This window comes from Myodes glareolus, chromosome 22 (genome assembly GCF_982192425.1).
Source record: "Myodes glareolus chromosome 22, mMyoGla1.1, whole genome shotgun sequence".
Taxonomy (NCBI): Eukaryota; Metazoa; Chordata; class Mammalia; order Rodentia; family Cricetidae; genus Myodes; species Myodes glareolus.
In genome coordinates this window covers 9432121-9460043 of record NC_142047.1, presented here as the reverse complement: position 1 = coordinate 9460043, position 27923 = coordinate 9432121, and the positions used below count along the sequence as shown (strand labels likewise).

The 27923-nt window shown below is 45.9% G+C and overlaps 1 protein-coding gene across 1 annotated transcript in view; it reads left to right on the top strand.

The window, feature by feature from the left end:
• The first annotated feature begins 3833 nt into the window (after positions 1 to 3833).
• The window catches only part of Rnf150 (ring finger protein 150), a 211005-nt gene continuing 186915 nt past the window's right edge, over positions 3834 to 27923 (top strand). Inside the window, exon 1 of the mRNA XM_087900616.1 lies at positions 3834 to 4940. Within this exon, the coding sequence (XP_087756742.1) occupies positions 4460 to 4940 (481 nt within the window). The 5' untranslated portion in view covers positions 3834 to 4459. The remainder of the gene's footprint in view (positions 4941 to 27923) is intronic.

The window sequence follows — 27923 nt, the reverse complement described above, 5'->3', positions numbered from 1 at the left end:
GAACAGTGCCCGGTCCTCCTCCAGAACCCTCTGGAGCCAATCACTCCTCAGCATGTCCCACCACTGTGCCAGCACAAGTCACTCTTTGAGATCTTCACGTTATTTTTGTAGATCCTTAATTGCTCTCCTTGCGTCTCCACTTCCTCTAGTACTGTCAGAATAGACCTCGATGTTCTCACATAATACCACATTTTTCTGTCCAAAACACTTCCAGAAACTTTCCTCTCATCCAAATTAAACCGCAAGGCTACCAATACTCTCCCCTCGCCCTGCCATGATCCCATTCTTTCGCTGTCTACTTCCCCCACCCCTCTACACCCTTGAAGAGCTCACTGTTATTTTTGAGCCCATCAAACACCATCCTGTCTGTGCTGCTGGACCTGCGTGTCCTTCCTGACACCAACAACTGGTCCCCAAACATCATTCAAGCTCCTCACTCTCTGGGGACTATAGCTAGACATCATCTTGCTGGAACAGTTGACTCCAACATAAGACAGCACCTGTGCAAAGGGAATCGCCTTCTCATCTACTGTTCTTTCTCCCTCTGTAACGTGTTAACTTGACGCAATCTACAACGTGAGAATTCCGTGTTCTCCAATTCCACCATGCATGCAAGAATCTGGCCTAGTTCCCACTTGTCTAGTCCAAGTCTGGAAAGCTGTATAATAATAGGTAAACATAGTCGGTATTATTGCTAAGTGAAAGACTACTGTGGAACCTTCCTTATGGGGACGTTATGTGTTGGGAGGGGAACACCGCAAGGTTTTCTTTCAAGGAGCTACCAGCTCAGTGGTCCGAGTCATGCCCCTGGAGGTGTGAGGAGTCGAGCTGGAAGGAAACCATGATTAACACAAGGCTGAAAGCTTGTTAGTGCCTATCCACATGGCGAACTGAATTCCAGGCTCCCTGAAGATCTGCCTAGTGGAAATCAAGATTTTCTGGTTAATTGTTTTCTCAGAGCCACACAGAAGCAAGCTGCAGACAGACTGACTGCCTTGTCAGCACTCAATGCCTCGGACACACAGACCTCTCCCAAGGATGCTCTTCGACAAAACTGTGATATAAACTTCCCAGTCAGGAGATCACCTCATAAACGCAGCCCGCAGACTGTCGTTCAAATGTCTCCCATTTATTTATCTTTCCATCGACACCAGGACCCCGTCCAGAATAATTTGCTGGTTTAGCTGTGACAACAGATTCTCTTCAAGTGGGATCTCTAGTTCTGTCTTTCACTGGCCTCAGAGTGTCAGCATAGCCCTTTCGTTTCGTAGCATAGCTCCGGAGCCCATTTTGTGTTTCCTGGTGTGCAGACCTGGGGTGTGGATGTGAGAAGATGCCGCTGTGGCTGCCCGTGCACCTCACCAAGAGGCAAACCCTGGGGTTCGTCCTATGGCTGGTAGTCTGCACCATGAACACGCAGTCTGCTTTGAGTCTTCCACGGTTCTCTTCAGTAAATAGCAGCTGCCCCTTGTAAAACAGTATTTTTAGAAGATAGTGGGCTAACGCCCTACTTAGCATCGAATGCCTACCTCCTCAGCTTTGTTGCCTGCCCATGACTCCCACCTGACACCAACCCTGTCAAACAGAGCCTTTCTGTGCCATCACCCCCCAGGAGCAGGCGTCCCCATAGTTCAGAAGCACAGCTTCTTCTCCCTAACTTGTTTACGTCATCGTTTCTTTATATCAGCATAGGTCCACTTCTTCTTTGTTAAGTTTTTTTAAAATATTTATTTATTATGTATACAATATTCTTTCTGTGTGTATGCCTGAAGGCCAGAAGAGGGCACCAGACCTCATTACAGATGGTTGTGAGCCACCATGTGGTTGCTGGGAATTGAACTCAGGACCTTTGGAAGAGCAGCCAGTGCTCTTAATCTCTGAGCCATCTCTCCAGCCCTCTTTGTTAGGTTTTAATCAATTACTATCTTCATTCCAATGTTTAAGTTCTGAGAGCCCTTTCCAACAGGACTCTGTGTGCTTGTGACATACTCTAATCATGCTTTTTGAAAATGTTCCTATGATAACGTTCCGGATTCATTTGTACATCCTTGGACGCAGCCCCAGACTCAACCCTGACTCCGTATAAGGGAGGGGGCCTATCTGTATAAGAAAAGGAGGCATGGAGAAAGCAAGATGTTTGGCCCTCTGGTGCATCCTTTGCTTCCAGGCTCTGAACAGAAGGAGTGCTGTGTGTCTCTCCCCATGCATGCACTCATACACATATAAACATAGGTGATAGCTTTTAAAAAAAGAATTCCAAATTAATTTTAACCCAATCCAAAATTTCAAGATTCTTTAAAACCTTCTTTATTTGCAAATTCTGCTACCCATTGCATAAATAGATAAACAATAAACAAAACTTGCCCCCTGCTTTATTTAAATTTTACTTGTTTGATCCATAGCCCCAATTTGCCAATCTCTTGGTCTAAGCTACCTCCTCAACCTTCTGCCCTAGCTTTTTGCAGGAAAATTGAGGGGATGGTGTGCTGTTGTATTCTTAACGATACCTCCTCAAACCCTGAGGCTGGGGGAAAATGCTAAGAGGTAGAGAGATTCAGAGCATCCTCCTGGGGACCTGTAGTCCATGGGCTCTTCTCCCAGGTCCTGGGGCGCAGAAGCCAGAGGCCACACCCACCTACCCAACATTGTTCTAATTACCTAAAAGTCTATTTTTTAAAACAAGGAATAAGCTGGAAGCGCATACAAATCCAGCGCATCAAATACTGTAGAGCCAGATTCTTCTAAGTCACTGTGTGTCTGCTTCTAATTTGGATACACCTGGGTTCTCTCAGCTCCCCTAGCAACCAGGAGCTGCCCAGAGAAGCTGCGAGGCTAAGTAGACAAGAAGGCGGTACACGTGTTAAGGTCCTGGGGAAAGCGAACTCTTTTTTTTTTCTTTTAATGAATTGGACTTTGTTTCCCTGAACGACACCACGTGGAAAGAATAATGGGGGAGATTGGGAACCCTGACATAAATATATAAGAAAACAGACACTTTCTATTACTGGTATCTGAAGCTATGGAAACCACGGGTGAGGAGGTGTAACCACCACCCAGACATCTCATTGGTAAGGAATTCTGCTGTTCAACACGACTCTAGGGAAACTATTCTCTGCTGGCTTAATCTCTGTGCACAGCTGGAGAACGCACTCTGAAACGGCAACCCAAACATGACCCAAACATGCCTCCTCGCCTGCTGACACTGTCAGTCAGTCCTCTATGGTAGGTCGTGGCTGCTAGAAAGAGAACACAGTTGCAAAACGTCCCTCTTGGAGTCTTAAAATCTGAGAAAGGACACATTTTCTACGAAACAATGGCCACGTATTGACTTCCAGATGAGAGGAGGGTTGTCTCCCCTATCTACACAACAGACTGGTCCCTAGACCAGCAAGCGCACATCGCCAACGACCCCACCCCCGACCCAAAAAACCTGCCTTAGAGCGGATCAGTCCTGATTTTAAAAAGGGATTCTGACAGCCACTGTTCTAGATATTCAGTACTAGGGGAAAGGGCCTCGTGAACAACCAGACCTGAGACCCTCTTCACATCTTCCAGAAAATGGAAAGGCTGTGCAAGAGAGGTACAAACACTTCGCTGCGCTTAATTCCCTGGCAGTTGTGCCCAACGCAAAAGCCCAAACAAAGTTTTTTTCCGTTTTGCCCCAACTGATGGAAGTGGCAGGCTGAGACTGAATTTGAGGCCCGGCAGAGGTCGCTGATGCCCAGGAAGAGAGAAAGAATGAGTGTGGCAAGGGGAGACCAGGAGCTTTGACATCATACTAAGCTCCTCCTTGCACGCACGCATTACACACACACACACACACACACACACACACACACACACACACACACACACATCATATACAGTCACACACAAATCGTTGTACCCTTCTCCGCACGCCCCCATCCCATCCGCCCCATACCGTCCTCTCCCTCAGCAAGTAGGTGTCCCGGGCGTAGCCACCTAGTCGGGTCAGGGGTGCAGCGCCCACAGCTTAGGTAACCCACGCGTAGCGGAGCAATCGGCGCGACTACAGTCCCAGTGCCCGGGACCTCAAGCAACCTGCTCCCGCCCCGCCCGGCCTCTACGAGCAGAACCGCCACCCCTTCCAAACTCCAGGACCCCCGCCACCCCTATGAGAGAAGGCGACGCAGAGCAAAGGAGCAGGACGCCCGGCAGCCCGACTTCCCCGCAAGCGCGCGCAGCGCCCGCTCCGTGTCGCCGCCGCGATCACCCGTGAAGCCCGATGCCAGCGCCGCGCATCGGCTGAGAGGGGACAGGGCCGGCTTCACCAGCTTCCCCGGAATCCGGTCTCCGCCGCGGCTGCGTGTCCCAGCTGGGGCCCCGCCGGCCCGGGAGTGAGCCGCTGCGACCGACCGGGGGTTGGCCCGGGCAGAGGAAGGAGGGACGGAACGGAAGGAGGGCACAGGGGGCGGGAAGGGGACCCTGGAGGAGAGAGATGGCAATGTCTCTCATCCAAGCGTGCCGCAGTCTGGCTCTCTCAACATGGCTGCTTTCCTTTTGTTTCGTGCATCTGCTCTGCCTGGACTTCACGGTGGCGGAGAAGGAGGAATGGTACACCGCCTTCGTGAACATCACCTATGCCGAGCCCGAGCCGGGGGCAGCGGTGGCGGGCGGCAGTAGCGGCGCCGAGCTGCACACGGAGAAGACCGAGTGCGGACGGTACGGCGAGCACTCGCCCAAGCAGGATGCGCGCGGCGAGGTGGTCATGGCCAGCTCGGCCCACGATCGCCTGGCTTGCGACCCCAACACCAAGTTCGCAGCTCCGGCCCACGGCAAGCACTGGATAGCTCTGATCCCCAAGGGCAACTGCACCTACAAGGATAAGATCCGGAACGCGTTCCTGCAAAATGCATCTGCCGTGGTCATCTTCAACGTGGGTTCCAATACCAACGAGACCATCACCATGCCCCACGCAGGTGAGTGACCGGGGAAGGAGGGGGGAGGGATGCTTGACGAACGTGGGGGAGGGGAGCCCGAGAAACGTTTGGGAGACCCAGCGTAGCCTCCTGGGCACCTCCACTTGGAAAGTCCTTGCAGCACCGGAGACCCGTCTCTTATATATGAACCTACTAAGTTTTGTTATGCGTCGCTCGGACAGGGAAGGAGGCTACAAGCAGGAGAGATTTCAGTATGTTGGAGAATATTAGAGAGTCTGGTTTGGGAGAGGGTTCACAGTGGTGGGGAATTCCCAGGAGAACTTGGGAAGTGACGTTTGGGGGACAAGGCTGGCGCATTCTTGTTAGTGACCCGCCCTGGCACCTGTTTGGACCCGGAAGATCTGATAACTCATCTGTGTGCCTCTCTGTGCGCATCAGATATGCATACCCGGTGCCGAGTGTTTAGGTAGCAAGGGACAGGTCAGGTTACCTGCCTGCAGCTGACCACTTGCAAATGCTCCCACAAAGTCAGGTTTCAGCCCTTCTCGGGAGCCCCTTCTTCCCCTTGTTGACTTTGCCCAGACCATAAATCATATTCAATATACCCGCTCTGCCGGGCTGTCATCTCGAGAAGCGGACTGGCCGGGTGAAGAATAGCAATGCCCACCAAGTCAGGAAGAGCCATAAAGTTGGACTTACTTTCCACTGCTGTGCTGGCCCTCGCCCGCCTGTTTCGGTATGCGGAGTACGGCAGGGCAGAAGGGAGCATTGTGGGCGATCACAGGGACCAGGACTAGAAATAAACCTTCAACACAGTCTGTAAGCAGTGTTTCAGAGAGAAGAGTAACAGAAGCAACAAGGCTGTGTTGCTCACAATTGTTAGCACAAGCCACTGGTTTAGGAAACCACCCCCCTTGAGTGTAAGTTTCTACAGAGGTGCCTGAGAGGTGAGTCTTTTCCCCTCACAGGGTTTTCTGAGTGGAGTAGCCCAATCAAAACTATTAGAGCAAGTAAAGGGCAGATTTTTAATCAGCAGACTATTGAGATAGAACACCTGGGGTGGCTGTGTGCAGCCCTGCTTTCTTTAGAGAGAGGTTTTCCTTTCAAAAACTCGTATTGTCTATTAGTGAAACATACAGCTCCATACAATTAATTCGCCCCAGGTAATCAACACCAGCTGTTATAGTCAAGGGCATTTGACAACCTTCAGACAAACAGGTTGGGAGCGGAAATGCCAGAAGCTTATGAAAAACAGGCCAGAAAACGGTGCTGCTTTTGTGAAGAGAGGCCGTTACCTTCTTAGAAAAGTTCCAGCCCTGCATGTGAGAGGCATTTGCCGTATTTCTTTGAGCTCAACCATTCTCCCAGGAAGAGGCCTGTTGTCTGACCTTGAGTCATGGGACCACTGCTTAAACTTGATCTCCGAGGATGTCGCACCGTGGAATAGCGCTCCGAGTCTCGAAGAGCACTTCTCAGTTAACATTTAGTAAGGAAAATACAGACTCGGGAGTGGGAAGTAGGGCCTGCAGGGGTCATTCCGGGTTCTGTAAACACTGAGGTGGTTAGCTGAATGTACAGGATTCCTTAAATGCTTTTCTGAGTCTGGACATGGAATCCTAAACTGCATCGCTCTGTGCACAACAGAATAGTTATCATTTGTTCCTGTTCAAGAGAATGTTTTCAGAACCGCAGACACATTGGATCAATTAATGGCTCACCCATTCTTGAAGAGAGCATAATTTGATTTTCTACACAAAGGATGCTTGAGGCATGCTGAGAGGGAAAGACTTGGTGACAGTCTAAAAGTTAGAAGCCCCCAGAATGTATTTTTCTGTCTTCAAAAAAAAAATGTTAAAGTTGCATCTGCTGTTAGCGGTGGACTCCCTGTCATGCCTTGGAGAGGGTCTCACATTAGTCAGAGCAGGAGTCCACTACGGGACAAGGTGATGTACAGGATGAGCACACTGGCCTGCCAATCAATGACTGACACTTGGTCTAGAACCCGAAGACTCCGTTTATCCTTATTACATGCATGTCAGAATTGGGAATTTACGTAGGAAACCATGTACAGGTTAGATGTCAATGGAATATTCCCATTTCGTGAGCTTGAACGCAGGACACCAGGGGACACAGTTGTGGCCTTTTTAATGTAGTCCCTGAGGAATTTGGAGCAAAGTTAAAAACTAACATTGCCTTGCCTTTCCACCGATGCCCTGATTTCTGGAGCTGATAGCTTTGGGGAAAGAAGGCTTGGAATTGGAATTCCGGAGCCCACTAGTGTCTGTGCATCTGGTATGATATACCACTAACACACCCAAAAAATACAGGTTCAATTAAATAGAAATTATTTCCTTCCCTCCTTCTCTTTTTGTCTGTGTTCTTTCTGATGTTTCCTTTTTGAGTTTCTGCCACTTCTGCTGCTGTCACTTCTCAGTCACAAAGATGTGGGCATTCCTGATGCAAATGTCAGTTTATTTAATAGTGGGTTGCTCGGCTTCACTGGTATATGGTTTTCACACTATGAAATTCATTCTTCAGACAGTATCATACTGCTTCACATACTGGCTGAGCTAGGTGCTCCCTATACTGCCTGATCCCAAGGACACTTCTACCTGTTTGCAGTTGTTCGGCTGTACCTGTGCAGCCCGCCCCCATCAAATGCTAGCCTGCTTGCTTTCCTCCATCTCTGTGTATTTGTCTCTTGTGTACAGAATATAGATGCTTTCTCCATTATGCAGACTTGGTCTAGTTTCTTTCACATACCACACTCTTCCCTGGGTTTACCGTGGTTGTATTGAGTGCCGCTGATTGCTGTTTCATTTATTTTTACTGCCAAATAGTATTTCACATTTTATTTATTGTAAATTGATGGGCATTAGGTCATGCGCACATGCGCGCGCGTGTGTGTCTGTGTATGTGTGTGTGTGTGTGTGTGCACTTCTGTACATGTGTGTATTTCTCTTAGGTTTATTTTGAGGAGTAGAATTTCTGGGTTCCATGGCCGCTCTGTGACTTTTGAGGAACCGCCACATCCCTTCCTAGTGCTGGTTAGTTTCTCAACAAGTGTCAGCTTGGCAGAGTCTGGGATCATCTGGGGAGAGGGAGCCTCAGTTGAGAGAATGCTCAGTAAGATTGGCCTGTAGGGTATTTTTCTTGATTAATGATGTGTGAGGGTCCAGCCCACCGTGGGTAGTGCCGTGCCAGGGCAGATGGTCCTGGGAGGTAAAATAAATCAACCTGGGCATGACCGTGGCAAGCAAGTCAGGAAGCAGTGTTCCCCTGTGGTCTCCACCTCCATGTCTTGAATTCCTGTCCTGACTTCCCTCGGTGATGCACTGTGACCTGAAGGTTGTAAGATGAGATAAATGCTGTCTTTCCTGGGTTGATTTCAACCATGGTCTTTATCACAGCCACAGAGAGCAGACCAGGGCTTTCGTTAAGTATCTCAGCCATTTCTTATTACTGCCACCCGTGATGGGTGTCAGTCCCTGGCCCTCCTCCTTGGGACTTGATAACCACGTATAAATCAAGGTCAGTGTGAGGTGTGAGGTGGTGTCTTCATTATGGTTTCATTTTGATGACAGTTATTTTTCTTTCAGGCATGGTCTTGCCATAGAGCCCAGGCTGGCTGCAAACCCACAACCCCCGGGCGTCAGCTACGGAACCCAGCAGTTAGAGCTGTGCCACTGTGCCCAGCTCAACAGTTCCTTCTTTGGAACACGCTCTTGAGTCAACGCTTCCCTTTTCATTTTGTTCTCCTGCCCACATTTGTCAGCCCGCATTTGCTCTTTCCTAGACTTTCGATTCATGTCGTTTTTTGTCCAGGAGAGGTGGGAAAGAAGGAAAAGGAGCGGGCGGAAGAGACAGGGGGAGCGGGAGAGGGAAGAAATGCGTACTTCTCAGCGAGGGCTGGTACAGTTGAGTTTGTGTGTCCTCTACAGAGAGGTAGGAGGTGCAGCGTCTTTAGAGAAAGCCTCCAGGAACCAGAGCAAGCAGCTCTGTGCCGCCTTCCCCTGGTGCAAGCCCAGATGCTCACAAAAGTTGGCCTGAGGCTGGCCTAAGAGCTCTCTTCCACTGTTCTTTGAGGGAAGGGCATCAGGCCTTCGTGGGGAGCAGATTAACCGGAACGTGACTCTAGAGGAGACCACTTGGCTTGTATCCTGGCTTTGCCGTTTTCATGCTGTGTGAGTTTGAGTAACTTGTTCAACCTCCCAGGGCTTAAGTGTCCTCCCCTGTGACAGAGGGTTCACCTGGATTGATAGCTACGTGACTATCATGGGTTAGTAGACAGGTGTCTCCATCTTACCTACATCTGAGCTGGCACTCGGCAAAGGTCTCTCATTGAACCCGGAACTCACCATTTTGGGGTAAGATAGTTGGTAGGATAGCTGTCACCACCCGCTTGGGTTGGCTTTTGTATATGGTTGCCGGGGATCTGAACTCAGGTTTTTGTGATTGAAAACGCTTGATCCATTGGTTCCTCTCCCCAGCCCCAATGTCAACTGTTATAACTCAGTGACACATAGCAACATTAAGCAGCTATAGAATAGACCACCATATCCCTAGCTCTGGAAACCTTAAGAAAGAACCTGTAAGTCATTCTTTTATGCTTTAGTGACAGAGCAGCCATCACATTCCCATTGGCCACCTCCACTGTTGGAAAGAGGATGCTCTGCCCTCAGATCATCTGGGAGCTTTGTATGCAATGATGTCATCACTGTGAGAATCAGCTTGCTACCTGTGGTAAATCCCCATGTGAGCAGCTGTCCGTACCTGAGTTACTTTATGGAAGAAGTGATATTTTCCCCCATTTCAAAGGATGGACTTGTTAGCTTTCTGTTTATTGATCACTAATACGTAGTTAAAGGTAGATAAATCTCTAGTTGTCTAGGAAGGACTTTTGATGGCACCTGAGAGATGGGGGAAGGGAAGGGAGGTTGCATAAGCTGCGGATCATCTTTAGTTTTTGAAAAGAGGAACTTACTATTTTTGTTTCCAGTTTTTTCCTTTTCTTTGTTTAAATTTTATTTTATTAATATTTTTCATTTATTTTGCATACCAACCACACTTTTCCCCTCCCTTCTCTCCTCCTGCCCCCCTCCAACTCCCGTCTATTCCACTTCCCATCTGCCCCTCCTAATCTCCATTCAGAAAGGGGCAGGCCTCTTCTGGGCTTGCACAGAGCATGGCTCATCAAGTTGAGGTCGGGCCCATCTCCTTCCCCTGCATCGAGGCTGAATGAGGTAATCCAGCATGGGCAACCGGCTCTCAAAAGCCAGCTAAGTACCAGGGACAGGTCCTGGCCACACTGCTAGGAGCCTTACCAACAGACCAGTCACACACATGCAGAGGGCCTAGGTCAGTTTTGTTCTTTATGGAATGTAAAATTCAGATTAACCGCTCTCTAAGAACTATTAGAAATGTACTCTTTATCAAAAAATTCAGGATACATTTACTAAAGCAAATGTTTTACTTTTGTTGATCAGAACATTCTTTCACATGTCTGTCTTCCTGGCTGGCAGGCTATAGCATGGCCCATGTCCCCAACACCTTTGATGCTCTTGGTCTGATCCTTCACTTGTCCTCTGGGCCCCAACACAGGTTGCGTGTGTTTGGAACCTCAGTTTTATCACAGTCCCAGGAGGGTATTGAGATGGAGCTACAAAAAACAGAATTTAAATTTAATTTGGTTCAGAAAGAGTAAAGCATGTCTGCTATAAACGTGTTTAGAAATGGAAGGGGTTCCTTTACCATGCTAAGCTTTCTCTGGCATGGATTGGGCCTGACTGGGGACACTGGACGCTGTGGAACTTCCAGTCCTTGATTTCCAGTCGGTGACTTCTGAAGGGCTTTCCAAGGCCTGAGATCACGTAATCTTCTGTTTAGCCTTCTGTTTTCCCTTCACTTTTCTGCTAAGACTCATGCATAAATCTGTCCTTTATGTTTGGCCTTAATCTCGCACACCCGATCACCCTCTTGGCTAGCTTGTGTGCTCTTGTTTATTTTGCACTAAACCGTAATTCTCCCCCATCTTTCCTGGCAGACAGAAGTCTAAGAGTCAGGAATTGCAGCCTCTGTTATTAAAGACAATAATTCATCATCAGTGTTAACTAACATTCTTGGTAGTGTAAGCTAGCATGGCCAGGGCATTTCCAGAAACTGAACAAGTGGTTTACACAGTTTTGGTCATAGAAATGCATGTTTGGGGGCTTGGAAGGAATCCTGCCCTCCTTTTCCTAATCTTTGGCTAGAATTTGATTGTCATTCCTGATTGTTCTTTTCTTAAAACTCCACGTCACCCCCTCCCCATTCTCAAGAAAGGAAGTCATTTTATTCGTTGTGAAATCTAGAAAGATCCAGAAAGAATGTGGAGGTTTTATTTTTTTCTGTAGAGCTTATTCTTATAGCTTCAAAAAAGGGGTGGTTACACCTCTGACATGGAGTTAACCGCTTAGAAAACAGTTTCCTAATATAAAACGAAGGAGCTCCACCATGTTAGTCGCCGCTCGGGTGGGAACCGCAGCCGCAGTGTGCAGCGAACTAGGTGTTTTGGCATCACCTAGAAGTCTTCCGTTTATTATCAGAAGAGATATTTCACTTCAGATACTCGTAAGAGGATCTTATTATTGACGAGTGACTAAGAGATGCTGGGGCCCTGTGTCTTTCTTAGTGTAAGCAGAGAGATACCAAAGTTGAGTTGGGATGAAGTTCAAATCTTCTTCAGATCATCTCAAGCCTTGAGGGTTTGCTGTAACCTAAAGCTGAGAAACAAGGCAGCTTTCAAGGCAGGATTGTTCTAAGTCCCTGTTAGGACTGCTGTCTTAAGTGGGGGCCTTTTCAAGGGGACAGAGTAACACGGGCTCTTATGTTAAACTTAGATGGAGTACTCATTTGGTGGTTTAATTAGTGGTTGGATAAAATGTGTTTCTTATAATGCAACCAGAATATTAATGAGTATGGCTAGGCCTAAATCTTACTTCTTCCTTCCTACTTTGCCTCTGTAGGTGTGTATGGATGTTTGGGAGTGCCCAGCCCATGCCATGTGTGTGGAGAGGTTAAAGGGCAACTTTTTGGGTGTTGATTCTCTTCTTCCATGTGGGTGCAGGGCCTGAACTCAGGTCTTGGCAGCAAACCCCTTTACCCACTGAGTCACCTTCTCAGCTCCAATTCTAATTGTAATTTTCCTACAATAAAAAAATATTAATTGTTCTTATTGTTTCAAATTTTGAACTAATTTCTATATATAATGTTTGCTGTTTGCTTCTTTGCTTGGCCTCTTCTATGACCCACAGTGCTACACGGAAAACAATTTAGTGAGAAAGTTGAAGCTTGCCTTCTGGGTTGTCTGGCACTTTCATATGCACGGTGTGAGCATATATTTCAAAATAAGGGGATTTTTAAATTTGAAAATACTTTTGTACTATATGTGTGACTTCCAGGGCAGTGTTTGAAGTGCCTGTGTTAGGATAGGGAAATGGATACCCAAATCTCCTGGAAATCCTCTATTTCTTAACCATTTCACCTTGGTGTTTCTCAATTTTAACTAACCATCACCTGTTCCATCCACTTAAACAGGGTGGATAAGGCAAAAAGGGTTTTCAGGTGTACTTTCAGTGTGTGTGTGCACATGCACCCATCACAAACACACACACGCACACACGCACGCACACACACACACACCACTTTTCTCTCCCTTTTCTTCCTCCTGGTCAATGCTTGCAAGAGAAGTGGTTCATCTGGCTATCATACCATAACTGACTAAACCTGCATCAGAAATGTGATCCCAAAAGACCCAACCAATAAGCGGACAGAAAAAGATGTTCAGCCGTTCATCTATTGGGGAAGTTTCTGGAATATTCTTCCTTTCTTGATGCTTGCAGAGCTAGCTGCCTTTTAAGCTCTCTTCCTCCCTGACCTCAACAATAAAGCCTAGCCCTGCCCACTCCGGTGAGAACAGCAGCAGCCACGGTCACTGCTTCTCGGCCTCTCCACCTTCCCCTCGGTAACTGGACCACTCGACCTGCTCGCTCGCATCTGACAGAACCAGAGCTCTCTGAAAGCAAGGCTTCTAGACATTCCTTTGTTTATGGTTAAGTTTCCCAAGGCTTGAAGAGCCCTTGACACATGGACAGTGCTCAGTAAATATTGCTAAGTAGCCTAGAGACCACAAAGATGGATTACATTATATGGTGATTTTTATTTGACACCAAGTATAATTCTGATATTAAGTTCCCATTTTCTTACCCTTTCTCTCATATATATGTACTCAGGTAGAGTCTCATTTGACATTCCCACCACAAAACTGTGTATCTGTTTTGTAGAATGTGAAAGAAAGCAGGCATTTGGATCAGTATTCAGCTAGGAGGAGGAGGCATGCTGGCAGCAGATTGCAGGACACCAGACATCACAAGGGTCTGTGTGTAGATGCGTACAGTGTTTCTTATCATTCAGCATTACGAGTAAACACATGCCAGCGTTTAAGGTCTTCTTATTTTAAATGAAATACATATACCAAATAGACATTTTTTTCAAGGAACCAGAGTTTTGTAGTGTTGTTCATTAGAACCACCAAGTAGAAGTTTCCATGTGAAAGACTTGAAATTTCCATGGCTTCTCCTGCAAAAATGAAAATTAAAAAAAAAAAAAGGTTGAGGACTGGAGAGATGGCTTAGTGGTTAGGAACAGTAATTGCTCTTCTTAGAGGACGCAGGTTTGAGTCCCACGTGGTGGCTTGCAGCTGTCCATCATCCAGTCCTCGGGGTCCACTGCCCTCTTCTGGCCTCCATGGCACTGCGTGTGGCGTACATAATACACATAAGCAGAACACCATACTCAGTGAATAAAAGTATCAGGAGACTGAAGCAGGCGGATCTCTCTGAGTTTGAGGCCAGTGTCTCTAGACGTACCGAGTTCCAGGACAGTTGGGACTACACAGAGAAACTGTTCTCACAAAACCAAAAGGAAAAACTGTTTGCAAGTGAAAAGGAAACTTCCTTATGCAGTGTGGTGGTTCCAAAGCCATCTCTCCTACAAGCCCTGGCGCCTGATCCGGCTAGAGGACACCTGCCACTGGGGGTGGCTTCCCAAGCCTGTGCCCTTCCAGCACGCTTCTTTCACTTGCTGCTTCTGGTTAGAGCTGCTGTGGTTAGCAGTCCCGCTGTGGTGCCTGGGGCTTGCTTCAGGGCATTCTGCTGTGAGGGTGGCTGATTCCTATCCCCCTGGAATGACAAGCCCCACTAAGTGCTTCCTCCTAGCAGCTGCCTTGGTCATGGTGCTTAGTCACAGGATACATAGCTATAGACATGCATGCATACAAATAAAGTATGTACATATAAACATGTACATATATACATGCTGTCTGGGGCTAAGGAAGAAAACCTAGGCACATATCCTTAATACGGACACATCAGTCATTTTCTATGTGTCAGATAAAAATTGTAAATCTTGCCTTCAATGTGATGCCAATGCCAAATAGGCAAATCTGAAAATATTGAATATTTTAAAAGAGGAAGATGATAAAAACCATCCACAACTCAACTATCCACATACTCTATTGATTGGTTTACTGATTTATTTTGTGTGCACAAGTGTATTGCATTTATGTGTGTGTGTGTGTGGTGCCTGCTGGGGGTGGAAGAAGGCATTGGATTCCCAGTAACTAGAGTTATGGATGGGTGTGGGTGCTGGGTACTTAACCCAGTCCTCTGGAAGGGCAGCAAGTGCTCTTGACTGCTGGACCATCTCTCCAACTCCTACTCTGTTTATTTACTCAATTATATTGACTTTTACCAAATTGAGAATGTATTTTGTGTGTGTGTGTGTGTGTATGTGTGTGTGTGTGTGTGCGTGCACGTGTGTATGTGTGTGTAAAATCTTAAATTTTAATGATATGTTTTGAAATTTCTTTGATACTCCCATACTTTTCTGTGTTGTTTTGCCCTCCTCTGGCATGAATGGTTCTGCTGTAAACCTCCTGACATAGCTAAGCATGGGTGCAAGCCCCGATTACCTTCTTAGCTAAGTTCCAGAGCACCGGATTAGTCAAAGGCTTTCCAAGTTTGGCTACAAAGCAGGTCTCCGTGGGTGTTTGTTTCCTTTAATGGCCAGTTGGTGAACTCTTTGGGCGCTCTTTTGGTGTGTGATGCTTGATTGGAGGAACAAAACCATACTCACGTGGCTGCAAACTGGACTAGTTTGGCATCTGATCCAAGTCATAGGAGGTGGCAAATCGGAGGCAGTAAGTGATGAAACCATCCGGCGGACTGTGATGGTGCTGGCAGCGGCGTGTGGTGGTGCTGCTCCCGGCTGCCTCACCACACAGCTCTGTGTCTGGGAGATAGTAAATGCAAACCAGCAGCACACAGGAAGCTCCAGTGTTGTCGTTTGTGGCTCTCCCTTGGCAACTCCCTCCCCTCCACCAGGGTTCATTTTCTGTCTTTGGCTCCTCCTGAGTGTTCCCCCCCACCCCCACCCCACGCCCCGGGTGTAAAGCTGCCCCAGACAGACTGCAGATGAGGTGGGTCCGGGGATGAAGCTAATTGACCGCCATGATTGGCAGCCACTACATCAGATGAAAGTCCCCTCAAGGGGAGGACCTTGGACTTCCCACAGGGCAGGGAACCCTGGCGCTCTTTGGACTAGAGAGGGAAGGGGAGGGGGAGGGGAGAGGGGGAGGGAAATAGGAGGAAATAAAAAAAATATAAAGAAAGTCCCCTCAAGTTTGTTTTGTTGCTGCTGCTGTCACTCCATATGGTTCTTTTAATTGATGCAAGAAGTATTACAAGGATAAAGTCATGTAGCTCAAGTCCCCTTGTCCCAGAACTGTACCATCAGGAAACACTTCCCAGCCCAGTTTCCCCCCACCCTGCAGAGTCCCTGTTTCATGTTTACTTAGTTTTCTCATTTATAGAACATGGGTGTGTTATTTAATTTTATATTTTCTAGCCAATACATAAAATATGTACATATGAATGTGGTACCCTGTGATATCTCACTATATGTATACATTGTGTTGCTTGAACCAGCGTAAGTGTATCTTCAAACATTTATCATTTCTTTACAGAGTAAAGATTCAAACTCTTTTCTCCTTGCTTTTAATATATACAATGTGTCATTGTTTTTTATCTGTCATCATCCTGCTGTGCGCACCACCAAGCTTCTTACTTCTACCTAATGGCGGCATCTCTACACCCATCCTGCCCTCTCCTCTCGCGAAGTTCTTCTATCACGTGGTTCTTTCTTAATGATGTAAAGAAATTAGGCAATTGTTTCACGTGTACCAAAATCCCACTTGAAAAAAATGTAGTAGCTTTATTGTATTAGTTTTTTGAGGACCACAGCAAGAAACGATGAGGGCCCATGTTATACAAATATTATCAAATCAGGAATTAGTGGCTCACTGGTAATGGTGGGAATTTGGAGATCAGAAATAAGGTGAAGAGATGGTAGGTATGGCGAGTACCAGAAAGTATGCAGTGTATTTGAACAACAGTTGTCACAAATGAATGTGACCAAATGATAAAGGGAATTGGCATTTGATTGAAATCAAGTAAGATTTCTTGTGTATGCTAAACATTGATTATTTTCCTTGTCATCTTCCCATCTTCAGTCTGAAGAGGGTGAAATACCGCACTGTCTTCACCAAGAAGGGGAGAGCCCATTTCACTCACACAGCTGTCAGTCTGCAGGTTCATTCGCAGAACAGATGACGGTGGTGGGGGTGGCTCTGGTGACCGCTGGCCTGGTCCAAGGCTTAGACACCAAAACCATAGGGGATTCAAGATAGAAGTCTGGAGTCAGCCAGCTGAGAAGCACACTCGCCACCTTTCTTGGAGGGGAAAGGCAAAGGAAACGGTTCACTAAGAACCCCACGTCTTGCTGGATCATATGCTTGCCAGCTCAAGAAGCAAAATTTTACCCTGAGCTTCGGAGTCTTTGTTTGCAAAATGAACATTGTGCATTCTCTATCAGAGCAGTTGTCTCTTATAGCAAGTGCCGTAGTAAGGATCAGCTCTGAGCACTGAATAAAAGTGAGCTATAATGATGGCCAAAAGAAACATATTCTGAATACAACTTCACCTGACCATCGACGTTTTTATCATGCGAGTCCAAGGGGTCACATCTGCCCAGATGTCTGCTGCCCCCTCCCCACACTGGCCAGCTTCTGTTCTGGATGTCTGTCATGCACTCCACACAGAGGCCAGATTCTGTCTGAATGTCTGCTGCCCCATCCCCACACTGGCCAGCTTCTATTCTTGTCCACTCCCAGCAAGCACATGACACACTTTTAAAAATACACACCCAAGCCAAGCATTCTCCCAGTCAGTTCTCACAAGGATTTCCCATTAGGCCAGGAACCAAGTCAGACATCTCACCTTGCCCCCACTACCTCCCGATACTCCACCCAGGCTAGCCTCCTGCCACGAATCCCTTCCCATTAAAGCTGTTCTTTGCTTCTTGCCTTAGATGGTCCAGACTTGTTCCAAACCCAGAAATCTCTCTCCTAAAAGATTTTAAAGTAGAAGTATCTGAAATTTATGAGGATGATACCAAAACAAGATCCCTTTCAAACCAAGAAAGTTGTGTATAATCCCAGGAATACAAGCATATAAAAGACATAAAATTCAAGTATGTGGTGATAATCAGAAAACATTTATTTTAAACCAATTCCTTGGTGTGCACATAATTTACCATCTATTAAGGACAAAATGCTATTGAGATTCCAATGCTTATTTACTTTCATGTCTGATCTTGTTTGTATCCTTGATATCACAGGATATATAGAGAATATAAATATCATTGACAACTTTTGGAGTTGATCAAGACTTTGATTTTACAATCCAGTGTTGGTAATTCACCTTCCCATCAACACAGTACAAAATGACCAAAGTGTGTATAAGGTTATTTCAGAAGTTATTAGAAATTCTGTCCCAACCCTAAGCCAGAATTCACTTAATATATTTTAATGAAATTCCAGTCGGCAACACAAATAATAATGTGTTTGTGTGTGTATGTGTGTGTTATATGTACATATTTGTGTGGTGTGAGCATGTGTTCATGTAAAGAGGTGAGCATGTATCTGTGTGAGTATAGAGCCCAGAAGGCAAGTCTTCCTCAGTCATATTCTACCTTATTTTTTGAGAAAGGGTCTCTTTCTGAGCTTGGATCTCACCAATTTGGTCTCTCAGCTTACCAGCTTGTTGAGTCTGCTTGGCCAATGGGACACAAAATTCTACCTTCTCCTTCCAGCATGGAAATTACAGATATGCAATATAGTGTCATATCTGACCTTTACCTGGTGCTGAAGATCGTAACTTGGGTCACCATCTTTGTGGGGCAAACACTTTACTTACTGAGCCACCTTTCCAACCCCACAGAAGAACAATTCATAAAACTAAGCATTCTAACACAGTACAATGCAAGAAGAATTCAACTTGATACTACATGCGGAAGAATAACAGTAGAGTAACATCACAAGTCTTTGTTTCCTTAATTGACCACTGTGCTTCTGAAGGAACAGAAAATGTCTCGTGTGCAGTAAGCGCACCACAGTTCACAACACATAGGAGAATCAAGTTGACTTGTTTCGGGTAGTGTAATTGGCATTACACTCTGGGCCGTGTGTACTGTGCAAAGTGTGTGCGTGCATGTGTGTGTGCGTGCGTGCGTGCGTGTGTGTGTCCAGAACTAGGGCTGCAGTGAGGTCTCCGGACACAGCACACGTGAGTGCTGCCAAACACTCTTTGAACTTGCTGTCTGTTTCATTTTTAACTAACTTGTTGTCATTATTAATCCATACTTTTTGGTATTGCTGTTTTTGTGTGGCCCCCACCCCCACAGTTAGTGATGTAGTCACGTGGGAGGCCACAACCCACAGTTTAAGCAGCTAAACTGCCCAAAGTCACGGGTTTATCACAAAACATAAAGCTGTGTTTTTAATCAAGAACTTTGTGAGTTTCAAATCCATCATGAGGTGTATAAGGTTTTTAACTCACTATGGATTTTTATGTTTATATTATTTTATAGGGACAGATTTTTTAAGGTTAATAAGCTGTCTGGAAATATTGTTTCCACAAAAATTAGGTAATTTAACAACTGCTCATTGCATTCTATTTATGGTATGTTTGCAGAATTGCAAACCATTTTGATGAGTAAGATGCACTTCTTATTGCAGATGTAGTACTGATTCCATAAGTCATGCTTTCCCCCAGAGTGTATGGTAATGCCTCTGATAGATTATATTCCTTGCCTGTATATTTTGGCTGAACTAATAGTTGCAGTTTTCATAGAATGATTTGTTCTTGCTTGTCAAAAGTGATGGAATTCTTGGAGAAATGAGCTCTACTCCTACCCATAATGCTGTTGCTATTAAAGAGGCCTATGCAAATTCACAGTGCTAATTAACGTGTTTACTTCTATAAAACATCATTCTATTTCTATTCTTTTACCATGATTTTCAAAACTGCATACATTAGTGCCCACATGTGCAAACCTGTATCCTCCCCTTATTTGAAGATGTTATTTCAGAGTCCCGATAAGGGACGGGACTTCCGTCATGTGCATCAGAATTGGGCATATTTAAAGTCCACAGCAGCTTAGGCTGTGATTGAGATGGGCTAATGCCTGATCTGTGTGACCCTAGAACACTTTTGCTTGCTCATTTAATTGCTCCCATCTTGACCTTGAATAAGCTCTTCTTTGATTGCATTTGTGGTTCCTTGGCTCAGTACCTCACTTGTCTATTTTCAGTTTCCCTTTTGTGCTTATGTTAACACCAATCTTTGTATTGCGTTTGTGAAAGTCTTACAGAAAACATTACTGGTTCCTTATCTCCCCGTCTGAGTGTGTGTATGTTTACACTGCCCCTTACACAGAGCTCTGTTGTGATAGGCTGAGAAAAGTCTAACTGTGCAAGCACATTCTGCATAAAGGTGTATTGATCCGTATTAGTTTTCTGCTTGTAACAGCGAAATTGTCCGAACATTGCCATGTTGCTTTTAAGGTGATCACAAAGCTAATTCAGATTTTCACCGATGGGAGAGACTTTAGTGGTCATCAAATTCAGCTCATGATTTGGTTGGTTAAAAGGTTTGAATTCCTAATGTTATTTTGCCAATGAGATACACCAGGTGACCAAATGTTATTGCCTTCCTTGAGACCACGTGAAGCAATTTGTAAGACTGAGAGGAAGGCTTTTCTCAGTGCTACTCACAAAAGCTTTCAATTTCCTCAGACCTCTGTCCCTTGGCCCCAATGTAACTAGCATATTTAGCCCGGTGACGTGTGACCTGCGTGAAGGTTTATCCTGGTGACGTGTGGGCCTGCGATGAAGGTTTGGTGAGGGTTGCTCTGACTCCCAGAGACCAGCTCTCCAAGCATTCACCAGGCACATTTCTTCCTGGTGGACCCCAGGCAGCAATGTCTGCCCTCTAGTCCTCTCAGCTCATTAGAATCGCCCGTCAGCTTTTCACCTCACAGCTGCCTTCTTTATTGAATTCTGGCACCTTACTTGATAAGGAGCAAGCCAAGAAGTCCCCCAGATGCCACCTGGAAACCATATGCAGAGCATTCTTACCACCTCATGACTCTCTTTTGCACAGATCCTTCATCTCTCCTGTTCTTGTAACTTTGGAAGCCCTTCTCCTCCATTTTCCTCCCTGTCCGTCCCAGTGAGACCGCACCCTGGACTGCTACTGTTTGGTTCCTGTGTTTGTTTGGAGACCCAGATTAGCAAAGCTCGAGAGATGGAGAACAGCAGCAAACACAGGGCTAAAAATACATCCCAGTGCGTCTGGTTCTTTCTAGGATCTTGGCTCCTCGTGGCCTTCTTATCTTCAGTGTGGCTGTCAACTTAAACAGCTGCCTGGTGTATTTCTTTCATCTTTTAAAGCTTTCTTGTCAATCTTGTGTGGATGTGGATGTGCCTGAGTGAGTGCACGTGCATCACATGCCCAGAGGTGACCACAAAAACAAAAGAAGGGGTTGGATGCCCCTGGAATTGGAGTTACAGGTAGCAGTGTGAGGATCAAATCTGGATGCTCTGAAAGAACAGGAAATGTCCTTAACCTTTAAGCAGTCTCTCCAAACTGTTTATTGTCATTGTCGGGAAGTTTATTTTGATATAAGCTGTTGTAGCATAAGTGGAAGAGGAGATTGTCTGTGTACTTTCGCATATGCCATTCTCTGTCCTAGAACTCCCTGTGTGCTTAGGATCTGCCATATAATCTTGTCTTCAAATAACATCTAAAGTTCTATCTCTATCTTAGAGATTGTTCGTGTGACTCTTTCTAGTGATCGATGTTTTTAAAAAGTTCTGTTATGCTTAGTTATTTTAGAGACTTTATAGCATTGTACACGGATCGGACTGAGTATGCGTATCTTTCCCCATTGCATTTCAAAGGACCCAAGGAAGAATAATTTCTTACTTGCCCTTGATCCTTTTCCACCAACTCGTATAAAGAGTAGAACTGCCAGCTCTCAGAATATGTTTTATAGAACTGAAGTGCTCACAGAATTCTCGCTAGTGTGTATGACAGACTTATCACCAAGTTCAGAGCTGTCATTTCTACCATACCAATTGCTGGTGCAAGCAAACATACGGAAGAAAGGATCACAATTATGACAGTGTCTTTTCTGAAACAAAACTGGGTTAGGGCTAAGCAGCTCCACACACTTAGCCAGCTTTAGGTTTCTCCTTAGGGTATAAGCTATGGTCCTTGTCACCAGCATAACTCACAGATGTGCCATGCTTGTGATGCTCAGAGCTTTTAAGCAGACAATATAGCTGATCATCCCAGGATTTACGAATGAATGAGATTGATATGTTTAAGCATCACATCACAAATCACTCGCTAAAGCAGTAACAAAACTGGGACTTGAGCCCCAGGGGCTCCTAAAGACTGAGCAATGGTGATGAAGGGTGGGCATTAGAGGGTGAATCCCTGGCTTTGTGCTACAATTGTTAAAGAAGCAAGTCAGTAAAGTCCCCGCAGATGACACATGGAACTGCAAAACCGCCGGCAAATTCACTCACTCGTACAGCAAATCTCTCATCGTACAGAGGCTTCATTTGTGTAACTTTCCAGTGGAAACAAATATGGTGCTTAGCATGTCATCAAATCTAAAATGTCACCGAAAGAACTAGCAGTGTTGTGTGTGTAGAAAAAGAAAGACCCCTACAATGTCTTTCTTTTTCTACACACACAACCCTGGTGTGGCTGGTATTGGTTGTATGATGGATGCATTGTGATTTCAGAGACGTGGAAATGTTTTTCTAATCCCCTGAGAATTGATGAAATATGTCAGAAGCTTAGTGGGGGAAATGTTATGAAATGATGAATGCTATCATTCATAGGACCCGGCACATGGGAATACTAAATAAATAACTCTTGAATATAAAAATATAGGCTAGTAATAACACACCAGTAGATAACCTAAGAAGGCCCCAGTCACTGAGGCTGGAAAGATAGGCAGAGTGTCAAGTACGAGAATACATTTTAAGACAGCAGTGAAGCACAAGCTATATCCAAGTGGGTCGGGTGGAAATCGGCTCTTCTGATTGGGAGAGCTGTGAAGACCAGTGTCCCGGTCAAGCTGCAGCCTCTTGTTCCCCTCAAGGTCAGAAGTGGCGTGGTTGGGGGTGCTGCAGAGGTGGGGGCTCTTCTGGAGACAGTGCGGTCTCCCCATCCCTTCTTGGAAGTCACGCTACAGGGTAAAGGTCAGCGTCTCACAGCTAGTCGGCAGCAAGGAAGGGGAACCGGGGCAGGTCAAGGCAGCAGGATCCCTGCAGATTGTAATGGAAATGTAATCGGTGTGCTGGGGTTTCAGAAGACAACTGGAAAATCTATGAGAAAATCATTGGCAACTCCCCTACCGTTGCCTCGGGACAGCGAGATGGAATTCTAATCAGCTAACACACCGAAGTAGGTAGGTGTCCCGTTTGACCAGCTGCGGTGTAGCTTGCTATAATGGTTTGATCCTTTCCTGCTTTCTAGAAAGCTATTCGTATGGGACGGAGGTAAACACCTTTTCCACCCGATCCCAACGGCCTGTGCGGTCTATCGGGGAAAGTGGCTCTCTTAACCACGGCATGCGGAGTCACCCAACCAAGAACCATTTTATCCGAAAGCAAAAGAAACTCTCGCTTGTCAAGGCCGTCCAGTGAGTGGGCCCTGTCGTTTAGACAGACTGCAGGACTGAGTGGCTAGACCCTGGCTGAGCGGCTGCCCACGTGTGACTCTCAGCTCTGCTTCATGACGACGTGCTACTGGCCTCAGGTTCCTTGCATATCACATGCAAGCAGAGAGTACGGCAGGGCTGCTTTCCTGCGTTCTCGGGAATGTGAAAAGGTGGAATTAATCTTCTCATTACATTTCTCGTTGCTGCGACATATGCCTGCCACAAATTATGGAAGAAAAGAAAGGTTAATTTGGGCTCAAATTTCAGGGGATTTTCAATTCAGCCTGGTAGGAAAGCATGGTGTTTCCAGGGATCACACAGCGGGCTTTGCCAGCCGCCACTGACCAGGAGGCAGAGAGCCAGACTGGAAGAGAGATGCCTACAAACTTCAAAGGCAGGCCCACTCCCAGACTCATGCCCCATAGATTCCACAATTACCCACCACAGTGCTACAAACCGAGGACTGAGTGTTGAAGTGCATGAGGACAATATTTTACATATTTCCCACTTAAACCTTCCAATGCATGAACTGTGAACATTTAAACTATGTTTGCGCATGAGAAGTAAACACGTTCTCCGGTTTCATTCGGTACCACATAGTTCTCTCATCTGTGTATGTGTGTGCTAGGAAACCATCTGAGGGCAGAGGAAAGGACTCCATGGTGCTAAGGTTCATACTTCTGGCAATGCAGCTGTTTCTCTGTATCAGGCTTCTGCCTGTTGGCTAACATGTAATACCATGTTGTCATGCACATCACAGTAAATCCACTTCACCCTTGAGGTGTAGAGGTATTAGATGTGGGGCAGAGATTCTGTCTGTGTTATAGTGGTGTTTGTATGTCTCTCCAGTTTGGATATTTGCCTTATAAACTCTCATCTTAAGTAGATTCCGGGTGATGAGTAGACATGGGGAGTTTAAATTTGGCACAGCGCCTTCCCGTGCCTGATCCCACCCGAGTCTTACACTTCACACATAGGAAAGACAATTAGTTCACCTCACAGATAAAGAGACTCACGGTGTGAGTCCTGGCTTTGTCAGCTGGTGAGGACTCCGCTATGCCCTCGCTCGCGATTTAGAATTAGTCGCTGAGTACATGGCTCGGAGTCATTGCTGAGTAAGCCAGAGAGCGTGAAATCCTAGCTATAGGAAGAGGGCAGGACCCCCCTCCTCCTAAGGAATAACGATGCCATCTTAGAGGGAAGGTGAGATGTCTGTGTGGCATGGTTGGTGTGAAGAAAGTAGAGCCTGAACCCCCAGGAATGACTAACCAGAGCTTTAGTAGAGGTCCAAAATGAAAATGTGAGGTCATTTTCAAACCAAGGAGAACGAGGAAGCATATCAAAGCTCTGTGGGCAAAGGCGACAGTTGGGTTGTGGTACCAAGTGAGTGGACCAGGGGGACAAGTCGAGTGATCTGGGTGGCAAGGTGAGACAGCAAAACTGGCTGTAAAGGAAAAGGTGCTGAGAAAGTTGAATGCTTTCTTCTAGGTGAAGGGAAAGCAGAGAGGGTTTGAAAAGAAGGGCAGTCAGGATTCTAGCTGCCTCACCTAGCAGCTGAGCGTGGTGGATCGAAGACTGTCCCTGGGCAACACCGCGCTTATAGATCTGCTCGTTAGAAGGCTGGTTGTGTAAAGATCCCAGAAATACTGTCTAATATTCTAAAATTAGAGTGGAGTGATGAAGAACTGAGTGAAGGATAGGTGATAACACTGTTGCAAAAGACAATGCAAGGAAGGGAAGTGGTCTGCAAGAGAAGGTGGATTCTGTGCTGGGTTTTGGAGTCTGGGGTGGAGAGGAATGTATACACGTGTTGGTGTTACTGCTTGATTCCGGGTGGTCGATACAGCTATGGCGGGTAGATTCAACATGGGAAGCTATGCAAGCTGAAGAAAAACCCAGAGGAGGAAAGGACATTAAGAGGCTGGTAACAGAAATTAAGTGCTTAATTAGAGGAAAGTTGAAATTGTGGAAATCAAGGAATGAGAGAATTTCTAGAAAGTGGTATAGTTCAATGTCTGGTAGTGCCAAGTCAAGACGTTGCACCTGTCAGATTTGATATGTTCCAAATGTACTGAACTGTTGCCTGATCGTGAGGTTAGGTGTGAGAAATAGATCATTAGGGGATTTCATCACTGTAAACACCGTAGAATGGTCGTAGGCACAAGGACGGAAGTCTGCTCCATCCTGGGGCTTGCAGTGCTGGGAATGTTGCAGCGTATTATTGTGTTATAAGCATTTTGTAGCACAATATTACATATTTGTGTATCTAGTATACCTAAATTAAGAAAAGGCACAAGTGTACAGGATGAAAGGCGAGCCATGATGTACCTGGGAAGCCCCCGCACCTGGAAGCTATCCTAGTGAGCCGTTGAGTGAGCTGAAGCAGAGGACCTAGGACATACCCCACCTCCCGAAACCTTTAGGACTCTCATGCACTTGGACAATACTATTCATACTAATTTGATTTTCCTGTCTGATGAATTAATCACTCCTTTAATTCCAGCGCTTGGGAGCAGAGGCAGGTGGATCTCTCTGAGTTCAAGGCCAGCCTGGTCTACAAGAACTAGTTCCAGGACAGGCTCCAAAGCAACAGAGAAACCCTGTCTTGAAAAACCAATAATAATAATAATAATAATAAATCTTCACATACTGTACCTTTCTACTTGATAAATCTTAGGGATTTTAAACCCTTTGGTGCTTTTGTCATAAATATAACAAAGCATGAATAATTACAGAAATTTTTATATTCTTTCTATTTATTTCTTTATAGTCTTTATATTCTTATTTCATAAGCTTTTTTGAATTCAAAAAAGTTTTAAGTTGATAAACTTTTTTTGCTAAAAACAGACACAAATGTACAAATTAGGACAGACCTACACAAAGTCAGGATGATCAGTATTACTGTCTCCCACCTCCACATCTTGTCCTGCTGGAAGGCTGCAGGAGGTCTTTAGGGCAGAGACGTGCATGGAGCTGCAATCTCTTGTGATGATACTGCCTTATTCTAGAAGACTTCCTCAGTGACTTGCCTAAGGCAGCTGTATAGTTAACTTTGTGTGTGTGTGTGTGTGTGTGTGTGTACATATACACACATTCCTATGTATATATTTAAACATGCATATTTTAAAAAGTATGTTTGTGATTTAGGACTATTATAGCCTAAAATACTAGTAAAAGGGGCTAGAGAGACGGCTCCACAGTTAATAGCAATGGCTGCTCTCCAGAGGCCCATGGTTGATTCCCAGCACCCACATGGTGGCTAACTACTACCATCTGTAACTCCAGTTCCAGGAGATCCAATGCCCTCTTCTGGCCTCTGCAGGCATCAGGAATGCATGTGGTGCACAGACATACATGTAGGCAAAACATACACACACACACAAAAAAAAATAAAAGAACAAAATAATAACTAGACTTATGATAAGTATATAAAGCCTAACAGTCACTTTCATCATCAAATATTATGCTGCACATACTGTGTCTGCTACACTTCTGTCTGACCGGATATAAGTCTTTCACAGCACATTGGTTCACATGACTGTGCCGTATGTTTGTCTATGTTTGATTCCTTCTAACATGAGACGAATGTGTTGTGTTTTGGGGCTACAGTCACTAGGCAATAAGACTATTTTTAGCTCCATCATAATCTTATGGGACTCCTGTTGTCTGTGCAACCTGTTGTCAACAAAAATGCTGTTCCTCAGTGCCTGACAAGTTCTCACAACGCTCGGTGAAAGTTTTTCTAGCTTTCCCTCAGGGAAAACAATGTGAGTGGTCAGCGCAGCCCAGAGAACCCTTTACTCACGAAGCTACCCCCAGGGCTTGGTTCTCCTTGCAGAAAAGTGTGAGGTTGGTGCAGTGGCTGTTATTTCTGGCATTCAGGAAGAATTTTCAGAATGTTTGACTATATGGATTATGAAGAATTTAGAGCAGTCTAACTTTAACTTCCTTAACTTAAACCACAGTGTTCAGGGTTGAGTTATAAGAATGGGGAGAAGGAACAGCCGTTAGCTGGGTATGGTGGGGTAGCATGTAATCCTGTCACCCCAAAACAGGACTGCTGTCAGCTGGAGGCCAACCCTGGCTCATGGGGAGCTGAGGACTACATGGTAAAGACAGTATATTGGAAGTGTCTAATTTCCTATGTCCACCTTACCAGGATGAGCTCAGGATAGATATTCTTTCCAAACTCGCAAGTCATGCACTGCGTGCTAGGATATTCAGATTCTGACAGGTCACTGACGGGTCATCGCTGTTTAAGCGGTTGCAGATACTGAGCGAGCGGCACTTGTTCTAACAGTAACTTTTTAAACACTAACTTCAACAGGAACTTTTTTTTGGCAAAGGAAAGTTGAAGGTGATTGCTTCCCTTGGGATTGTGACCAGGGTACATGTGGACCCTCGGATGGATTCCTCAGGTGCTGCTGGCAGTGTGTAAAGTGCAGAAGGTCTCAGAGAGGGGCAAGCAGCCTTGGCACAGCCTCGATCGCAGCATTCTCAACACACAACGCTATCTGAATGGGACACCTTGTCTCTGGAATCTTGCAGGCTCTTAATGCCTTTCTGTCCTACAGAACCTATGCCTGCCTTTGCCTTTCTGATGCTGATTGCTCCACCTCTGGTGCCATTGGTCAAACTTCAGGAGTGATCAAAGACAAAAGCGTCTGAGAAAGCTGAGGAGGTGCCGCTGTCAGCAACTGGGAGTTCTGCATGGTGCCCGTACCACCGTGGGCATCCTGGGTCACTGCGGCGGTCCTGGGTCACTGTGGCTGTCTTGGGTACGGCTGTGGACCTCTTGGTTCCATTGCAAACACTACCCGCCTCTCCCGTGCTCTGAGCAGTCTT